Below are 20,638 nucleotides of genomic sequence, written 5' to 3' on the forward strand. Positions count from 1 at the left end.
AACTGTACAACAGGGATGACAAAAGTGCCTATTTCATAGGACTATTGTCAGGATTAAATGAGATATACCACGTAATGAGTTTGTGTCTGAAAAGGTTAATTCTCAGTAAATGATAGCTATTCTTCTTTTTTTATATTGTGGTAAAATATATATAGCATAAAATTTACTATTTTAACTCTTTTGAAGAGTACCACTCAATGGCATTTAGTACATTCACCATGTTATGCACCCATCACCACTTTTTCCAGAGCACTTTCCTCACCCCCACAGGAAACCCCATACCCATTAAGCTGTCACTCCTTATTAAAATATTAATTATGAAGATTGTGGCATCGCAACAAATCTTTATGATATAACGTTGTGTGAAAAAAATCAGGGTACAAAATGTGTGATATGATATAAGTAGTAAAAGAAGCATATAAAATGCCTGAAAGAGAAAATATAGAAATAGTAGCATTTCCCAATCTCTCTTTACATATTAAAAATTTATTTCTTTATAGTGTAAAAAAAAGAAGAAACAAACAAAAAATCACAACATAAACAAACCCTAAAACACTGTAAAGAAGCCCTGATGCTTAAATCCAGGTCCTGGGACCATGAAATCTTATATAATGTTCATACTTTCAAAGTCAAAAAAGAAAAAACAAAGGGATTCTAGTAGTATTGGGAACTGACTTCTTGTTTCATCCAACCTCATAAACAAACAAGAGATCTGTCATTGCTGCTCTGTTTTCTGGAAGTTTCCTCGTGGACCCGTTTTAGATCCAGTAACCATTCCTCTAATCTTTTTAAACCCAGACTCCTCTAATGCTGGCGTCCTCAAGGAGGCACAGCTGCCTGTGATTGAGAATAAAGTGTGCAACCGCTATGAGTATCTGAATGGACGAGTCAAATCGACTGAACTCTGTGCTGGACATCTGGTTGGAGGTGTTGACAGTTGCCAGGTAAGAAAAGACGGAAGAGATCAAAGTTTATTTTGTGCTGGCCTGTCTTGGCGCCTTACCCATTTCAGCCCCAAAGTGGCAAATTCAAGAAAGATTTGTCACTCACAGGCCACAGTCTACCTGTTGCCCAGACAGCCTTCAGGTCTGTACCTGAATTCTGATTCAGATAGCTTAAGGTGATTTTCTGTGCCTCGAGTCCCAGATAGGTTGTAAGGAGTGGTTAAGTACCATGACTGCCCCAGGTAACACACATTCCTGAAGGATGCTGATGGGTGGGGCTCCGGTGGTGGCCTTCCCAGTAGGGAATAGGGATAGAGTATAGGACAAAGGGCAGGTGCACCTCTTTTATAATTGTTTTTGGGGTTACCTGCCTAAGAGAAACCCCAAGGCACAGTATTCACAAGGGATTTTTTTTCCCCCAGGAAACACTAATTGTGTGGTTTTGTCAAATATACTTTGCTCAATCCTGGAGTGCCACAGATGTTCAAATGATATGAATAAGTTCCTTTCTGAGGGGAAAGGAATGTTCAAATACTGGGAAAACTTGCATTTGAATAATAGAAGGATGACATCCCATAATAAAAAGATGGCAGTTTAATCCTCACCTGGCTTTTCTCCTTCTTCTGTTTAGGGCGACAGTGGAGGGCCTCTGGTCTGCTTTGAGAAGGACAAATACATTTTACAAGGAGTCACTTCTTGGGGTCTCGGCTGTGCACGACCCAATAAGCCTGGTGTCTATGTTCGTGTTTCAAGTTTTATTAATTGGATTGAAAGAATAATGCAAAGTAATTAATTGGATGGGAGACAGAGTGAGGCATCAACATATCTAGAAGCTGGCACATGGGTAGGGAATTTAGCATGCTCAGAAATAATTGACAGTAATCAAACTGAGACACTGTACTTAGCTACCATGTACTGCCAACCCTCAACGTTTTTTAGTATTACTGTGGATAAATTTTTCCTGTCCATGGACCGCTGGATTCTGTAATAATAAGGCATCACAGCTATGACGTTTGTTGAAAATAAACTCTGTACTTACTTTGATTGAATTTTTTCCATCTTCTTTGTTTTCCTGTTCTTTATTTATCTGGCCAATTTTCAATAAATTAACTCTAACAGACTTAACTGATTTCGCTCTTTCTCATAAAGGATAGTTGTATAAATGACTAAAAGCCTGCAAGATTGTAGAGAGAGCAGAGAAATCCTAGTAAGTTACCCATATATTTACCGTGTCAGCAAAAGATGGCTGACACACATCTTTAATTTCTTTATTTCGGGCACTGAGATGAATGTTTGCAAAGCTGCAACGTTTATGGGGAGTCATGAGAACAAATTCTATTCCTGGGAATGAAATCTGTACTGTTGACTCGACTTTAGCCCAGCACAGGAGACGCCGGGCAGGGTTGGACCTCAAGAAGTGAACCGGGCAATGGCAGTGTAATACAAGACCAGTTAAGAGTCCGAATGTTATTCTGGGTCCCCTTTGAGTCTAGGAACGGTGCCAAGCACCTGTAAAGGAACGATGAACGTATGTTGACGGTGGACCACGTAATTTCCGTGGTTAATGGGCTGCATGGGTATGCACCACATGCTGACACACGGAAATTGTGTTTTAGAGTGACACATGTTCAAAAGCAAGAGAAAGGAGGAACATTGATTTTTCTTGACAATTTCAAATTTTTTATTCTTACCAGAACGAAAATATCAACTCAAAATGCAAGTCAAATGTGATAGTATCAAGGAGCGACAGTCATCTTCCCGCAAAGAGAAATGCAAAGAAAGCAAAAATGCAAGAGTGCATGGATAAGGGAGAATGCAGCATTACATCCTCCAAGGGCATCTTTATTTATTTATTTATTGAAAAGTAAACGTTCATACTCAATTCTGATGTGCTTTAAGGATGAAAAAGCTTATTTTACAATCAGCGCACACATCGTGTATGTTGTCATGTGTTCACATAGGATTTTGTTCCTCCTCGGCAAGATTTCCCTTTGGTGCCCGTTTTGCCCGTCCACACAAAATAATTCATTAAAAAACTCTGCACGAGATATATACTGAATCTGAAAATATAACAAATATAACATAGAAAGCAGAACATCAGAAAAAGATAGCATATTTGTACTTAAGCTCCACATTTCAAAAATCTCAGTAACAAAAACATATCAAATCCCTTATTAGTATCTACAAAGTCACTTAAAAGCTTCTGCTAATTCTTTTAAGCATGGATACAATTGACTTTTTTTTTAAATTAAAATGCAAGCTTCCTCCCCAGACAAGTTAAAAGTGTCAAGGTTGAATGAAAACTGTCCATGTTTTTCACTCTTGACCGTGGACAGCATCATAGAACTTGACTCACAAATGTAAGATAAACATCACTTTAGGATTAAAATCCCAAGACCCATGAAATCATAATCCATGGGTTTTGTTCAGTAAAGAACTAAATATGTGGCTCAAGGTGTCCACTAAAGGAGGACCAAAACTATCCTGAATTATCTCAGGACCAAACCTGATTTTATAATAATAGAGCCAACTCCTCAAATTGTACGGCAGATTTGTTCTTACTTATGGAACGAGGCCAGACATGCCCGAAACCTCAGACGCTACAGCGGCTTACAGAGCTCAAGGGGAGAAGAGAAAGCAAAGTGCCATGTGGCCCAAGGTTCTTAGATTCAGTCTCTTCTTTAACAGGATTTCCAAATCTTCATCCTCTCTGGAATCTTCAGAACACTCAGTTCAGAGCCTTAGTTCCTTGATTAGATTTGCTCAACCCATGTCTGTACAGTTTTCCCAGATCCTTGATTTGCATGTCCTGCATTCTTGATGGAGCTGGCATGGGAATCTGATGGGGTCTCTCTTGTCCCTCTGTAACCGAATGGATCCAAGACACTGCTCCAACGTAAGAAAAAACCTCAGGAGAAGCTGCGCACACCATAGGCTCTTTGCTAAACCAGCCACATATTCTGTTCCCAGAAACTTCGATAGCACGATAAATCTGAATTCATCCAACATTATATAAAAATACTCTGGAGAGCTTGAATGTCTGTACAGTATTAAAAACACCTGGAGCTGCACAGCTCAATGCAGCGGAAATAGACACACGTCTCTGCAAGGCACGTCGGTTCCTTGGGGGATCAGCCTGAGTAGCGCCTTCCTTTCATCTTTGGGAGGGGGCCTCATGGTGAGAGCGGGAAACTTGGGTTTTCTTTCTCCTGCCACATTTATAGGAACGTGGACTAACAAAACAAAGGAGAAAAGAGAAAGTCCTTAGGAAAGATTATGCAACTAGTAGAAGGAAGTGTTCTTGTTACTACTCAGTACAATAGTTGGTTTTGATGAGAAAGACTTAGAGGTAAAACTTATAAAAACCAAACTCAATAATAACAAAAAGACCTGTCTCCAGGCTCATTTTTTCCCTGCTTTCAGATCCTTGGCAGGAGTTAATTAGCATTACACTATGTAAGCTCTTTATGATTTTCTACTGAGTAACAGATGGTTTGGAAATGAAAAGAAAGCAGAAATGATATAATGATTCAGTACAGTTTTAGAAGAGAAAATGTAACAGGTTTCAGTAATTTGGGGCTAAGTAGTTTTTTCCCAGAGTAAATGACTATGGAATGCGATTAATGTGCTTAACATGTAGAACCGTAAATCATCCTTTTACTAGATTTGTTTTTCAAGGGTAGGGATTAGGCATAATTAATTAATTTACCTAACTTTTTATTATGAAAAGTTACAGACATAGAAAAAATTAGAAAGAGCTTGCGTACCTTGAATTTTTGTTGGTATAGTTCTTTATGTGTATATGTATTGGTCGGATATTCGTTTTCCCTGCACACCATTCAGATGCCCCTGTACCCTCCAAAATTCCGTCTCTCCCAATTGGTTAACTCCAATTTTAATACGACTGAATTGGTAAAAGAGTCTTGACCTCAATCACTCTTTCTTTCTCCATTTTTCACTGATGAGTTTGAAAATCTGAGCCCTGACTGGTTTGGGAATCAAGAATGAATGCATCGTTCTACTTAAAGATGCGACAGAATATGGACTACGGCTCAAAAGAAAAATGCAGCTCCTCTTGCTGGAATACTGGCTCAGAGTGCATTCATCAGCCAGGACAGCAAAAGCGATGGAAGAGGAGGCCGCATCACTAAGCATCTCGAAGCTGCCATGACATATCCACAGCCTCGTGCCACCCACAGTCAGCACTGAACTCTTTGCTTTTGACCTTATAATCCTGGCCAGGATACTCTCCTGGGTATCCCAGCCCTGAAACATGTTCTTTAGGGCACATCAGCCTATGAGAAGTTACCCTTAAAGTCTAGATATTTTGTTTGATGACAATCCTATTTCCTTCCTCACCATTTTCCTCCGCTTCATTTAACCTTCTTGAATATTCTCCTTTCTCCTGGTCTTCTAGCGCCACTGCGATTGGGGTGACAGGAGACAGAACAACCCCCACCCTGACCTGGCCCCCATACCTTGACACAAACCAAGCAACTGTCTGTGATGATACAATTAGCAAAACGTTTCTCCTTTCTGGATGAAGTAAGACCTTATCGTGGTATAACACTCAAGAGGACCACACACAGTTTCAGTACTTCTCATGTATTTCTTTTATTAACTTAATTTTGGTTTACAAAATAGCAGTGTCTTAAAGAGGATCTTCCACCTCGCCCCAAACTTCAGGGGGTTCTAGGGTGAGAGGTAGGTAGAGCTTTGGGTGAGGAACAAGGCATTGCTTTACTTCCAAACAAGCATAAGAAGCTTGTTCACCCGGCAAACGTCTACCAGTCCCTTGATTGACCAGTCCTGTTAGAAGTCAGCCACTGGGACATGAGCTGGTGGTTTGATTTTGAATACACTGATAGGCCTTTCTTGGGAAAGTTCTGGGATAATTAATCAATCTTATTTTTCAAAATAGCATCAAGAAATAGGACAATGAAATCACTTTAAGTTTTGAAGGTCAAACAAAATAGTCAGGAGACACTGAGCAATGGTTGCCTAGGAGGGAGGGAGATGGTACCTCCTTAAAAGAGGATGTGAAGGAGGATACAAAAGAGGATATGAAGAGAGAAATTTCTGATCTTGCCAGGGGGACCCTCGCTATTCAAAGAAAATTCATAATCAAGCAGGAACACAGCATAAAATAACAAAACTACACAAAACAATGGAGTCACACTTGCACACCAGACAGTCTTAATCTCAGTCTAGCATGGAAAAGTTGTGAAACTTTTCTAAGTATAGATTTCCTAGGACATAAAAAAGTGAAGATAAGAACTTCTACTGCACAAAATCCTGTTGAGTGTTAAATGAAATGACATATGTGAAACCATGGATCACATAAGTACCTAGAAAATGTCAGTTTCTACTCTCTTCCCAATCTACAAGTGAAGAAGAAAACTGCCAGGAGGTCACTAACATTTCAGTCTTTTTATAATTTTTTTTTTTTTTTGAGGAAGATCAGCCCTGAGCTAACATCTGCTGCCAATCCTCCGCTTTTTACTGAGGAAGACTGGCCCTGAGCTAGCATTTGTGCCCATCTTCCTCTTCTTTTTTTATATGTGGGACGCCTGCCACAGCATGGCTTGACAAGCAGTGTGTAGGTCCACACCCAGGATCCAAACTGGCAAACCCTGGGCCGCCAAAGCAGAACGTGTGAACTTAACCACTGCGCCGCCAGGCCAGCTCTGTATAAATATTTTTGAAACTTTTTTTTTTTTTTTAATTTAGAGACCCAGACCCTTAATTTCCAGGTCATTATTTAGAATAATATTTTTATTTTTAGAATGAGCTGTTAAATTATTTTTAAAACTGCACAAATAATACGAGACCACATGTTGTAATTTAAAAAATAGATCAAACACTACAACATTGTACAGAGTAGAAAAGTGATGCCCTCTCTTCTGAACCCTTCCCTCTTCCCACTCATTTCTGTCCCCAGAGGGTAACATATTATTTTAGATTTTTTCCTATACATTCTCACATTCACGTTCTCTACTCCTATCTCTTCATTATGGAAAATATCAGAGAAACTTAGAAAGAATTTGTGCAATGTGCATTTTTGTTGACTTAACTCTTCCTGTTTGCATATTGGTTGGGTACTAACTCTCCCTGCCCACCATTTAGATGCTCTTGTCCAAAACTTATCTCTCTCTTTCCCCATCTTCTTTCTGTCTGCCTACCTATCTCTATCCTCTATCTATCTATCTATCTATCATCTACCCATCTCTATCTATCTATCTATCAATCATCTACCCATCTCTGTCTATCTATCTATCTACCCATCTCTATCTATCTATCTATCTATCTATCTATCATCTACCCATCTCTATCTATCTATCTATCATCTACCCATCTCTATCTATCTATCTATCATCTACCCATCTCTAACTATCTATCTATCTATCTATCTATCTATCTATCTATCTCTCATCTATCTCTCATCTCTCTCTGTCTATCTATCTCTATCATCTATCTATCTCTATCTATTATCTATCACTATCTATCTATCTATCTATTTTCCCATCTAGCTACAGAGAGGGATTACTTTTCATTTTATTTTTTTAATAGCTACTATAAAATTGTTCAGTGACTTTTCACTTCGCAACAGATCTTGAAATCCCATGTCATTGCATATAGACATAACTCAATTCTGTTAATCTCTGTATAGTAATCCATATTATGAATCCATGATCATTTTCATAATCGGTTTCCTACTGATGCACATTTAAGTTACTTCTACTACGTCAAATCATCAGTTCTTTTCCTTTAGATGGCTTTTGAATTTTAACACTTTATTTGGAAATGTTGCCCTCTTCATAACCAAGTTTAAAAAACAATACATATACTTTTCTAGCCTTGTGTTTATTTTTTACATTAACTTTTTAAATCTACTTTGAATCTTTTGCTAAGGATGTGAGATGGAGATTTAATATTATTTTTTCCCCATGGTATCCAATTTTTTCAATACCATTCTTTCCCCAGTGGTTTGAAACACCACTTTTCTTTAGGATGCACTGAATTTTGTACAATACCTGCCAAGTTTTTCTACATCATCCACTGTCTCTGGCAAGGCAATGCCCTTGGTTTCAGGCAAAAGCATCACAAGAGCCCCGCAGACGGATGCCAGGATGCCTAGGGAACAGGGAAAGGCGTTACGGTACAAGGAGCACACGGCCGGCCCCCATCCCTCCCCGCTTACTCAGGAAGCCACTCTGCTCACCAACGCTAACCAGCCCTCAACAGCAGCAACCCTGTGGTCACCCTAACCAGTGCTCCAGTTTTCCTTTGCCACAACATTAAATGCTCTCTACCTTCCTCAAACCCCGTGCAGTCCCATTACCCCAGTACTCCTGGCACACATTCATTCATTCACTCATTTAAGAACTGTTTCCTGAGTCCTATGTGAGAAACATGCAGAGAAGACCTCACCAAGAGGAATCCCCTCAGCTTCCTTTTACTGACAGTAAGTAGAGCTTTGCAGCATCCTCTCCCTCCCTGTCCTCCTTCTGTCAAGTTACACTGTAAGACTTGTTCCCAAGCGCCATCTCTTGGAGTCTTCTTGGGCGCCTCACTATAGTCACGGATCCTCTCTCTCCAGCCCCTTTAGCCCATTGGTGGAAGCGCTGGAACATACTCAGCTCTTCCCTCTTTAAGGACCCTTCCATCAACCTCACATTGTCCTCCAGTTACCATCCTCCCTTTATCCTTTCTTCAGAGCTGAAATTCTTGAAACATCATCCTCTCCTATTTTCTACACATCTTCATATCCTCGTGGTATGTGGGTAAATGTTTACCAACCAGCTCTCCAGAAAATAAAGCCTTGATTTGTAGCATCTGCCAATTTCCATGGTGTAAATACTCTCACCATGGACACTGGAAGCTACCAACAAGACATCCCTGAAGGAGGCATTGGGAGGAGAGGCGCAGTGGCACTCTGTTATACAGAATTTCCATAACAGTAAAATGTAAATAAATTAGGCACTGATGAGTTGTGAGCATTTATTACCTCTGCTTTTAATATATTTTATATATTTAATGTTTAATGATGGCAGTGTTTAACAACTCGCTCAAAAATTCTTCAAAACTTAAAAATTGGCCCTGGTGGGCCAGGGTGAGCCAGCACCAGCACCACTGAGCATCAAATCCCACCTCCACCTGCTCTCATCTGGGTTCTGCCCAGTGTCCTTCCTGGCCCTGCTCCAGCCAGATCACCAGGTACCACCTGCCATCAGATCCAGTGACACTGCTTCTCTGTCCTTGCTGCCTGTCCTCCCAGCAGCACTGGCTGCTGGTGGACACCCACCCTCCACTGGCTTGCCTGCTCCACGCTTCCTGGTTTCCCTCCTACTCTTCTTGCATCTCTTCTCACCTCCTCCATTGGCTCCTCTCCCTCTGCTTATGCCTGACTCTCTGTCACTCCTCAGGGCTCTGTCCTGGGCCCTCCCCTTCCCTTTCACTCTGCCCTATTTTCTGGGAGGTCTCGGTCACTGTCATACTTTTGATGGTTATCTACATTTAGATGGCTTCCAAAGCTTTAGAGCTGGGTCACACTTCTCTGCTGAGCTCAGCTCATCAAATGCTATGGCCGTCTCATGGTTTCAACTTGGATTTCTCACAGGCACCTCATACTCCAAATGGCCCAAAGAGAATCCCCCCCACGTTCTCCTGCAGACCTGCTCCCGCAGCGCTCACTAAACCGGGCCTGGCCATCACCTACAGTTTCCCCAGCCAGGAGCCTGGGCTTCCCATCTCCCCGCTCCCTCTGGTCCTCGCCCAGTCGATCATCCTGTCTTGACAATTTTACTTCTAATATACAGTCACGCGTCACTTAGGAAAGGGGACACATTCTGAGAAATGTGCCGTGAGGCAATTTCATCGTTGTGTGAACATCATAGAGTGTACTTATATGAAACCTAGATGGGGTAGCCTACTACATACCTAGGCTATACGGTACTAATCTCATGGGACCACTGTAGTATATGCAATTCATCATTGACCAAAATGTTATGCGGCATGTGGCTATATTTCTTGAATCTATACTCCTCCCCATTCCCATTGTTATCACCTCAGTCCCAGCCTTTATGATCTCTTACCTGATTACAACAACATTCTTTTAATTGTCTCACACTGGCCTTGTCCCCCTCCTAATCATTTGCATACGTACCGTCAGAGTCATCTTTCTGAAATGCAAATCTAACGCAGTCAACCCCAGCTTCTAACTCTTCACTAGCATCCTACTGCCGTTTGGATAAAGAGCAGACAGACCCTTCACACGTCCGATAAGACATCTGGTGATCTGGCCCAGCCTACCTCCCCAGTTTCATCTCTCTTCAGGCCGCCCCTCACATACTACATTCTGTCCTTTGACTTCCTGGCTGCCACAGAACGGCTTCTTCCTCTCGCTCTAGGCCCTCCACTGCCTGGAGTGGCAGCCCACACTCCTCATGTGGATAATTTCTACTCCTCTTCAGATCTCAACCTAGACATTGCTTCTTTCCTCCCCGACTTTCTCCCCTTGACTAACTGGGGTCAGGAGTCCCTGTGACGGGCTCTCACAGCACCCCTTACTTTCAGCATTTATCACACTCTGTTGTGACTGATTGTGTGGATACTTGGCTCTCTCTGTGAAGGAAGGGCCTGCACTATGGCACGCATACCCAGCTTAACCAGCACTCATTGCAGCCCAGGCCGTAATCCTGAATGTCTGGGTTTCTAGACCACTCTGTCTTGGTTGAACAATGGCACTCTCTCTGCTTTTTCACGCTGGCCACAGAATCAACACTGAGCTTGTTTATCAGATCCCATGAAATAACTTGAGATGACCTTTCATTGAATTCACTGGCATCAAATGGTCAGCAGCTGACTCGACTGTCCCTAGTTAGCACTGTTAAATGATTTTTTCATTACGCAGGATGTATAACCTTGTGGACTCGATGTTTTCATTGTAGTTTAGACTGCTGAGCAATGAATGAAAGACATTCTCTACTAGGAGTAAGGAGGTGGGGGTGGAGGGAAGGTAGGTGAGAAAGGGGCCAATTTGTATGCTTTCTTGCTGAGGAGGGTAGAGGGGTGTGAGATCCAGGGAGAAAGGCTGGAAGAGCAGTTGAGAAGCACTGGACTCCAGTACCCGAAGGCCCCTCCCTATGCTGTGGTTCTATCCCTCCGTGAGTTCTTTGAAGACTGGAGGTAGGAAGGAGGGTGAACTTGAGGGGCATCACAGAGGTGACGGTACATGTGCACAGGATTCTGCGTCCTCTGTTCTTTCAGCACAGCATGTTCAGCATGAAAGTAAATGAAGACATGATATTGATAGACAGAGAACACTTAACAACACAATTACTTTTGGGGCTTGTTTTTAAACATACGGAAGGTCCAGTTTGGTCCCCTGAAAATTATTGGTTCTGTTCCCAAACATCATAAAAGAGTTCTACAATGTTTGATTTTAACTCAGAAGCTAAACAAAGAAAGCCAGACTGGAACGCTGCTCCTCAGACCCCTTCAATACAAAGCCAATTAAAATCGTTTAGGGTTTCACGTTTCATTGTAATCAGCTTGGCTCCTCAAAACTGAAACAGTTGTCACATGAAGATGAAATGGATATCATTAAGATCGAACCTAATAATCATTACAGAGTCCTATTAATGCAAAGAATGTAGATGAAAGCATTTAAGCCCAGTATATAAAGTGTGTTCTTACCAAAGATGATGAGAGGTAGTTCCAGCCAAACGGCCGCCAAGCGGAAGAGCAGAAATGGGGCGATGATGCCCCCAAAATCACATAAACCTGAACAGAGCGAAACTCCAAAGTTTCTGCAGAATAAAAAGTTGTCTTATGTGAAAAATATTTAAATAAATTCAAGATAAGTAAAATCTTCAGATATATAAGCAACAAAGAAATTGTAACAAAATTTTCCATTTCTATCTTTTTTAACTGTGAAAATGACTACTCTCATACTCTAAGCAAACCATTTCCATTCTGCACCATTTCACACGTGGGTAAATGGGGAGTCACAGCGAGAATCACGAGGCGGTCTACAGTGTTGGTGGAAATGGTTCTTCCATCAGCGGCTGACTACCCAGCACACTCTGTGACACTTGGGTGTCGTCTCAGCACCCCAGCTTGACAGTAAGGTGTGCCCATGAATATTCCCTCAGGAAAGGAGGCCAATTTGCATTAGTCCACACACACTGTTTCACTTTGTCTTTCATTAATCAGCTGCTCACAGCTGCAAGACGTGGAATGTGGTCAGAACAGAGGCTGTAGCCTCAAAGAAGGATAATGCTGATGAAGTCATATTTAACCCACATCCAAGCAAGTGCACTAACCAGGTTTCTGATTCCAAGTCTGGTGCCATCCCACAAAACCATGGCTGAATATAAAGATATCGATACTAGAAGTGCTTCTGTCAAAACTGCGGAAGATAGCAAGGCAGAAAGCAGCTACAACTCAAAGCATATCTTCTTCACTAGCTGCATTCAACCCAGGCCAAACATATCACCAAGCTAAGGAAACCATTTCGTGGTTTTTAGGTCAAAACATTTGGCTGCAGAATTACTTAGGAGAAACCATGACGTATATGTTGGAATTACCGTAAGGTTGTTGGGTACAATTCTGAATTTACCAAATAAACAATTTCAAAGGCTATGGTTATCCCCAGTCTTCCCAAGGTAGCAACCGTGGTCCTCAACCATGGAATTCCTGCAAACACAGAGAGTTTGGAAGAAAGAGTTAGGGATCTGCTTTCAATAACATTTTACAGAACAAAAAAAGGCATTTGCTTAGTGATTTCCCAGCCCTAAGTCTTTGCTAATTATAAGCACAAATGATAGATACCTTCTAATATTGTAGCCAAATTTCAACAGCAACAACCACCTCAGGATGACAGCTAAGATTTAGTGTGCTAGCTGCCCTTCTGAGCATGTTAGATTATAGAAATACAATCCAAGAACTATTTGTTGTGCAGCCGCTTCATTGAAAACAATGTTCCAGGCATTGCCTTCTTACAGGGCCTGAGGACACCAGACTTTCATCTGGAAGGTGGTCTTCACTGTGCCCGTGAGAACCATCACTGCAGTCTGGTGCCCACCTGTCCTCTTTGTCCATACTCCATAGTGATTACACACAGAATAGCAGCTCCCAACAGACCAGGAAAAACTGGACATGAAGCTGACTTTGGTTTCTAGAAAGTAGCAAGTCTTTAAGGACTGGGATCCGTGGAAGGAGACATCTATGCCGGGTGCAATCTACAGGGTGTATGTCATTCATCGCCTTCCTCATCCCCGTCTTGCTACTTCCCCCAAGAAATCATCCAGGAGGAGGCAGATTCTTAAATACTATTGGTTCATTCATTTAAAAATGAACCATTTTAGGGCTGCTGTGGTTGTTTGAGGAAACTCTCCTTTCCTCCATTGTAACTAGTGGAAAATGTTGGCAGTTCTGTATTAAATACTTCCTTTCTTTTACATCGTTTTGTTTGTTTTACTGAGGAAGATTCACCCTGAGCTAACATCTGTTGCCAACCTTCCTCTATTTTGTATATGAGTCACCACCACAGCATGGCTTGATGAGTAGCGTGCAGGTCCTTGCCTGGGAACCAACCCCAGGCTGCCGAAGCAGAGCGTGCTGAACTTAACCACTAGGCCATGGGGCTGGCCCCTTTTCTTTTGTGTTTTAAGGGAAGAAGGAGTAAACCATTTTTCCTCTAAAAAGTCAGTGCTCTAGATTTCTTAAGAGTTGTGCAATTTGTGCCATCCCTTCCTAGCAGACCCAGTATGAGGACATATGACTGCATGAACAAGAACACACCTGCTCTCCAAGGCACAGCTAAAGATCTTCGGTATATGTCTGACTTCCACCTTTGAAACCTTTCCCTTTCCTACTCAGACTTATTTACGCTTACTCAGCACTAAATGGTCCTCTTCTCTTCCAGGAAAATAACTGCACTCTCCTGAATATATAATTTTTTAGTAGAAAAAGAGGCCTGAATGAGGAGGATGAAAGAAGAGACTCAAGCTCTGTAGATTTGTGCATGTTCTCTCTAAAGAATATTCAACAAATAAAAAAATGCTAGGGGCCAGCCAGGTGGTGTGGTGGTACAGTTCATGCGCTCTGCTTTGGCAGCCCGGGGTTCAAGGGTTTGGATCCCAGGTGTGGACCGACACACCACTCATCAAGCCATGCTGCGGCAGCATCCCACATATAAAAAATAGAGGAAGATTGGCACAGATGTTAGGGCCAATCTTCCTCAAGCAAAATGAGGAAGATTGGCACAGATGTTAGCTCAGGGACGATCTTTCTCATCAAAGAAAAAAAACCTAAAACTCACTAAAGAAAACAATTGCCTAGGAGGGCAAGCAGAGAAAAGGATGGTTCAAGAATCCAGATCACAGCTGGGAGACCCCAGTTCACTACATTTTGATTGCAAACTGGCCGAGGATATCCTGGTGAACTTGACGTTTTTCCCAGATGAGAACACCTGTAGCCCTCACATTAATAGTTACACCACAGAGTGAGGAGTATCAGAGTTACGCTGATGCACTGGGCTGCCATCTGCTCTGGCATGGAACAGTTGTAAACATGTGTTTTACTTAGGCTTTCTTTTTTCATTAAGGCCAGGGAGGGGGACCAGGAAATGCATTCCACCCCTTCCTTCAATGAGCAGGTGGTACAGTGCCAGGTGCTGGGGAACGGAAAGTGGGAGCTGTTGCCCAGATTCCCTGGGTCCCAGCCCAACCGGGCAACCTCTCAGGCTGCAAAGAAGAATGCCGCCTGCTACCGTGGAAATGACTTGACTATCCACGTTAGGTTCCTAAATTATAGTTTTTTTCTACTGAGTCAAGAGTTCTCTTTAAATGAGTCCCACAGACAACTTCAATGACAATTTAAGTTTACAACTGAGGCTAAGACTCTTTGCTGGAAAGAACCAAACAAAACAAAGAAACCAAATTAAAACACACACACATACCATGAAAAACACATGTGGTTGGCTCAGTGAACACAGACAAAGAACTAGTTAATTCAGAAAAACATTCATAAAGTGCTGTCAAATTGGTACCCTTGAGGATCCTCATGCCAGACGATGGATCCTACATGCTGGCCTTAATCTAAGGACTCAACTCATCCCAGTCAGTAGAGGCCAGTATCTAACCACATTGGGACAGAGATTTTGTTAAAATGTGTAAAAGAAGAGAAATCCCAAAGGCTGTGTACTGTTCATTTACTAAAGAGTGAAATGAAACAATTTATTAGGAAGGGTAAATGATGTGGGAATATTATGTAGGCACACAAAATCTTTTGATCCTTCCAGTAATATGCTAAGTTCATCTTGGAGTGGCAATAGACATCTTTTTCTAACAGTGACAAAAAAACCCACGAGACAATTTAAAGACGAGTGCTGAAGCTGAATCTGTCCTCCATAGGCATGAGAACACAGAAAGGGGGTCACGCTGAATGGAGATTTGGTCAAGCTGGTAGAGATTATTGGGATAATGACTCAATTTTTGAAGAAAGGACGCAGGGTTTTAAATAAACACAATTTTGCAGCTCCTCTAAATGTACCATCTGTTCTGAGTTCTCAAATAAAATTTAGTGAAAATGCCTAATAGAGATATGGAAATTAAGACACATGGACTCAGTTTTCACTAAGAGAGAAATAAAAGACAACTTTTTCATTTCAAAAAGAAGACTTACCCAACGTGCAAGGTTTGGAGCCATCCTAAATAAACTCAAATTAAAGATGGCGGATGGGGATGGATACAGAAAGCTCTTTATTTTTCAGACTCTAATGAGAGTTCAAAAATTTGGGTCAAAAGCAGTGAGTCTTAGATGAGAAAGACAGCCAGAAAGACTATTTCATTTTCCAGAATTTTCTTCTCCGGACCATGAAAAGTTGTACTTAGTGGAGGGTAAGCTGGTTCAACTGTTTTCTATGATAATTTTAGAGCTGACTCCTCTTAAGGCCAATCAGCATTCTCCCCAGGGACTGTGATCGTGCTGATGACGTCAAGAGTGACTGAGGGGCAAAGTCTTTCTAATGTTAATTGGACAGCCACAGCAACCAAGTCCAAAAGCTCCTTTAAGTTGGAAATAAGGACTGTCAGCTCAAGAGAGGAACCTCTGTGACTATTTGGTACCCACAGAGCATGAGGCATTAGAAATTTATTCTTGCCACTCAATCATGACCCACATCTGACTATAAAAGCAGCCGAATCTGCAGAATATTTACATAAAGCATGTCCAGAATGAGAGCCGTTAGCTTCCAATGTTGCTAAAAATCCATTTTAAAGCTTAAATTGGGAAATTATATCCACAAAATAAAACTGATGAGACCAAACGGAGAATTCTATTCTTTGCCTTACATTTTTCAACACAGGAAAGTGTTCTCTACAAACAGCTTGGTTCCCATCCACCTAGTTACTTCAACATTAGCTTGGACATAGGGTCTTGAATGCTTTCTGGGGTCATGCTGAGTGTAGCACACATTAAAATGATCCAAATCAGTGTAGGACCAGAGAAAATCTTCTAGAGTGAAGTATACATCCATGAAATGATGGGCACACTGAAGTCATTAATCTTCTCCCCACTTTCCTAATTTCATACGCAATGAATCCTTAATTCCTATTCTATATGTGATGAGAACAGAAGGCCTTATCTTAGGAAAGTGTATTTTTAAACTAAACAAGAAACTATATAGTGCCAAAGTGGACAGAATAGCGAAGTCCCCAATGTTCCTGATTTGTCACCCTTGTACTTAAATTGTACACAATTCCCAAGGACAAGAATGATGTTTCTCTTGTTCACTGCTCTAGCCCCCATCCTAGTTCAGTGGTGACAATGAGTAGATACTAAACAGACATGTATTGACTGATATCTATTCTAGAGATTTCCCAACTCTTAGAATGTGTTAACTCAATGTAGTGAGTTGAATAGTGTCCCCCCAAATTCACGTCCACCCAGAACCTCAGAATGTGACCTTGTGGTGAAATAAGGTCTTTGCAGATGGAATAGTTAAGACATAGAGATGCAGTGAGAAGAATGTCATGTGAAGATGGAGGCAGAGATTGGAGTGATGCCACGCAACGCCAAGGATTTCTGGTGACCCCCAGAAGCTAGGAGAGAGCCATGGACCAGATTCTCTGTCCAAACCTCTGGAAGGAACAAACCCAGCCAGCAGCCACCAGAAGCTAGGGAGAGGCCTGGAAAGATCCTTGCCTAGAGGCTTCAGAGAGAGCATGGCCCTGCCAACACCTTGGTTTCAGAGTTGCGGCCTTCAGGACTGTGACAGAATAAATTTCTCTTGTTTCCAGCCCCCCAGTTTGTGGGGCTTTGTTATTGCAGCCCTGGGAAACTAATACACTCAAGAAAAATGAGCTAAATGTAAATAGTTCTGTCTGACATCAATCATTCCAATGTGACAGACAGAGGACTTCCCGTCATTTTCTTCCTTCTATTTTGAGGATAGGCATAGCTACAATTTTATTTAAATACGGTCTATCCAATGTTTTGTGATTTCATAAGCCTTCATATAATTAATAAACTCATCTGTAAATGTCTCACTCTTCCAACTTCCATGATATTTTCAGTTCTTTCCTGATCCTTAGAAGATTCTCAAAAAGAAAAAAAGACAGCCTCTCTTGTGCTGAGCCAAAGGACTACGAGAGCATCCAGCACTCAAGTAAGCCCCATCTCACACCCCCTGGAACATGGAAATAACTGACTTGCTCTAACGCGCTTGTTCCCTGGGAGTTTGAAAGGCTTGCTCTGTGTTCTACGGCAGAGATAAGCTGGGGTGTGTCAACAGTGCAACCTCTGTACTGTGTGCCAGTCATCCAGCCCCCCAAAATCTAACTCTGAAACATCTCTGAAATCACGCTCTCCCACACAGGCCCGATTGACAACCTTAATTCCTGCTTTAGCATCTCTCCCTCCTCATTGCCATTGTCCAAACTGCAGCAGCTACAAGGCAGCCACACCTTCTCCTTCTCTTGAAGCTCGCAAGGCCGTGCCCAAGCTCCTGGCATGGCCTGTGAGGCCATGAGGCCAGTCACTGCTGGTGACAGGCATCCCTCAGCCATCTTGCCTGGATACTCCAGCGATAACAAAGCATGTTTGGTTCCAGGACCCTCAAAGGTGTTTTATCCTTCTGGGAACTATGCTCTCCTTTGGGAAAATAACTCCCACCCTTCTCTCCTGTCTGGTACATTTCTTTACTTTCTCATCCACACCTAGTTCTCACCTCTGTGAAGCCTTCCCTGACCACCCCCAAGGATTAATCACTCTCTCCACCTATTTCTCTTTGCTGTTTCTAAATCTGGAAAATAATTCCATGATTTCACTTGTCACAGTGAGTAGTGAGAGCAGTGAAGTGTCTCTATCCCTTGCGAGGTTGTCAACGTTTTGAACTCAAGACCCGTGGCTTTCTTCCCGGTGTGACTTCAGTGTTTCACACGGGCCAGCGACAGCGCAGATGCTTGAGAAACATGTTAAACAACGTCGATGATACCACAAAAGTCAGTCAGATAAAAGTGATCAAGAGTGAGCTATATTACCACGAGCTAGATTTCGCACATCTATTTCATCCATAAATAAACCTAAAAATGGAGAAAACAGAAAAATCTATAGAGCTAATGTCTTATACTCAAAATGTTACATTGATTAAACAGAAAATTGAATGACATCACTAGAGCATATCTGGTACCAAAGTTTTGGGGCAATGGTACGTTTTCTAAGGACAAGAGGTTCCCCCTTGTTGATAATTTTGATTTAAGATTTTTTTCAAATTCTTCTCTGCCAAACAGACTTGGAGGACAATTACCTTCTGGTAGGAAAGCAGTGACAAGGCAAGCCACACCTGCCACTATATTGCTTGCCGCGAAGGGAAGGCGTCGTCCCAAACGCTCAATGGTTAGTAAGATCAAGAGAGCTCCTGGCAGTTCCACAACTCCTGAGATGAAAAAGTCTATATAAAGGTTGCCTCCTATAATTCCCAGGCGCATGACGAGGCCTTGGTAAACCACTGCACTGGTGAACCTGGAGCGACATTGAAACACAACAGAGAACAAGTAAGATAACTTCAACCTGACTCGAAGGAAGGGGTGCGTTGTAAATTTGACACAAGCTTTTGAATCCATCACAAGTCAAACTTACCAAGCAAACATAAGTATAAGTGTGCACTTCCTCATTTGGGGAGTTCTCACCAGATCTAAAAAGGATGGATTACTAACTTCCTCATCTGTAACAGTGATCTATATAAGAGAAGCAGATTTCAGTAGCAATAGACAGCAAGAAACATCTGCATATTATAGATTTGTCATTGACCAGATTCAAAGCTACCGAATCAAATGATCTTACTGACCTGACCAGGGTCTTTCACTATTACACCTTAAAACCTGAGAATGAAGAGTTTGGTCCTCTAGCCTTTTTAATAGGTCAAATTCACAAAAATGTGGCGGCTGCACCAAGAATCTATTCTTAGGCTAAAATCAGCAGTAGTGTATGCTACACTGCTCTGAGTAAACAAGGACAAAAGGTATGTTCTAAAGTAAAATTCATTTGTACATTTATTAAATTGGAGAAAATAATCATAAAAGTGGGGGAAGCAAGTGGGATCCAAACAAGTGCTTCTTTATCTATTAAATCCTCAACCTTGAAGTTGACAAATAAGATAGAGTAATGTTAAGTTCAAGAGTGAGCAAGGCACTGGAGGTATCATTTTGCTCCTGTCGATTTACTGGAATCTAGCATCTTTTTGATCCAGGAAAATTCAGCTCATCTCTCTCTGGCCATCCAAGAAGTTGACCTTTTCTTTAATTCAATTAAACCAATATTGCAGTCTTCCAACTATGTATAAGGCACTATAAAGGAAACAAACCTGAACAGCAAACCCTCCATAACCACAGCAGCTTCCAGTCTAACATGGCAAAGGAATCATAGCACAATTCCCTGAAGTGACGACTGTGTCACATTTCCATGGGCTTGCACATTCTGTTACCTCCTCTTGGAGAGCCCTAGCTCTCTCTAGTCCTGATTTCACCTCCCCTGGGAGAGCCTTCCTAACCTCCAGGAGAACTGATGACTCTCAATCTGTGCCTCCACTCAGCCAACTTCTATCATCACACCTATTCAACCGCATGTCCTTATGGGTCTACTTTTTTCTCCCTCCTTGAGCTCTGGAGGTCTTGGAGGGCAGGAACAGTATTGTAGCATCAAGCAAAGTGCCTGGTGTTCAACACCTGTCTGGGTGATGACTGAATGTTGAAACAAGAAGTCAAGTGCCCTGCCCCATGTCTGTTTCTCAGAGTGTTGCCCTCAGTTTGTGCTCTTCTATTAAGTAAGAATCTTGACTAGTAAAGACAGGACCCTACTGTCTGTTTGCTCAACTCCAGACCTGGCCAAGATTGACTAGAAATCCAAGCAAAATTTCCCCAAGCCTTTGAGCTATAAGTCTCTCTGCAAACAGTCACAAGAATTTGACTTAGAATGAATTCACACCTCTAGGACCTTGTCAATCACCTATTCTAAACTTTATACTCAATAGGTCAACCAAAACTTGATATCTCCTGCTCCTGGGAAAGTCACACAAACAAAAAGAGACTGCAAAATGGATCTCTTTAGATCACTGTCTTTTCCTAAGTCTTTCCAATACTGTGTTTCTTGTATACCAATATATTTTGCACATTTTAACATCTCTTAAA

General features: G+C 41.8%; 2 protein-coding genes across 3 annotated transcripts in view; one reads left to right on the forward strand and one right to left on the reverse strand.

Moving 5' to 3' along the window:
- The window catches only part of PLG (plasminogen), a 46,876-nt gene extending 44,812 nt beyond the window's left edge, over positions 1-2,064 (forward strand). For both annotated transcript variants that reach the window (XM_070602838.1, XM_070602840.1), the window contains 2 exons: positions 799-944; positions 1,576-2,064. In XM_070602838.1, the coding sequence (XP_070458939.1) occupies positions 799-944; positions 1,576-1,737 (308 nt within the window). In that variant the 3' untranslated portion in view covers positions 1,738-2,064. The remainder of the gene's footprint in view (positions 1-798; positions 945-1,575) is intronic.
- Positions 2,065-2,601: 537 nt separating this feature from the next.
- The window catches only part of SLC22A3 (solute carrier family 22 member 3), a 95,166-nt gene continuing 77,129 nt past the window's right edge, over positions 2,602-20,638 (reverse strand). The window contains exons 6-11 of the mRNA XM_070602841.1: positions 19,092-19,189; positions 18,760-18,974; positions 12,536-12,644; positions 11,643-11,755; positions 7,979-8,078; positions 2,602-4,177 (exon numbers count right to left, since the gene is read on the reverse strand). Coding sequence (XP_070458942.1) covers positions 4,099-4,177; positions 7,979-8,078; positions 11,643-11,755; positions 12,536-12,644; positions 18,760-18,974; positions 19,092-19,189 — 714 coding nt within the window. The 3' untranslated portion in view covers positions 2,602-4,098. The remainder of the gene's footprint in view (positions 4,178-7,978; positions 8,079-11,642; positions 11,756-12,535; positions 12,645-18,759; positions 18,975-19,091; positions 19,190-20,638) is intronic.

Source organism: Equus przewalskii, chromosome 32, assembly GCF_037783145.1.
Source record: "Equus przewalskii isolate Varuska chromosome 32, EquPr2, whole genome shotgun sequence".
Classification (NCBI taxonomy): Eukaryota; Metazoa; Chordata; class Mammalia; order Perissodactyla; family Equidae; genus Equus; species Equus przewalskii.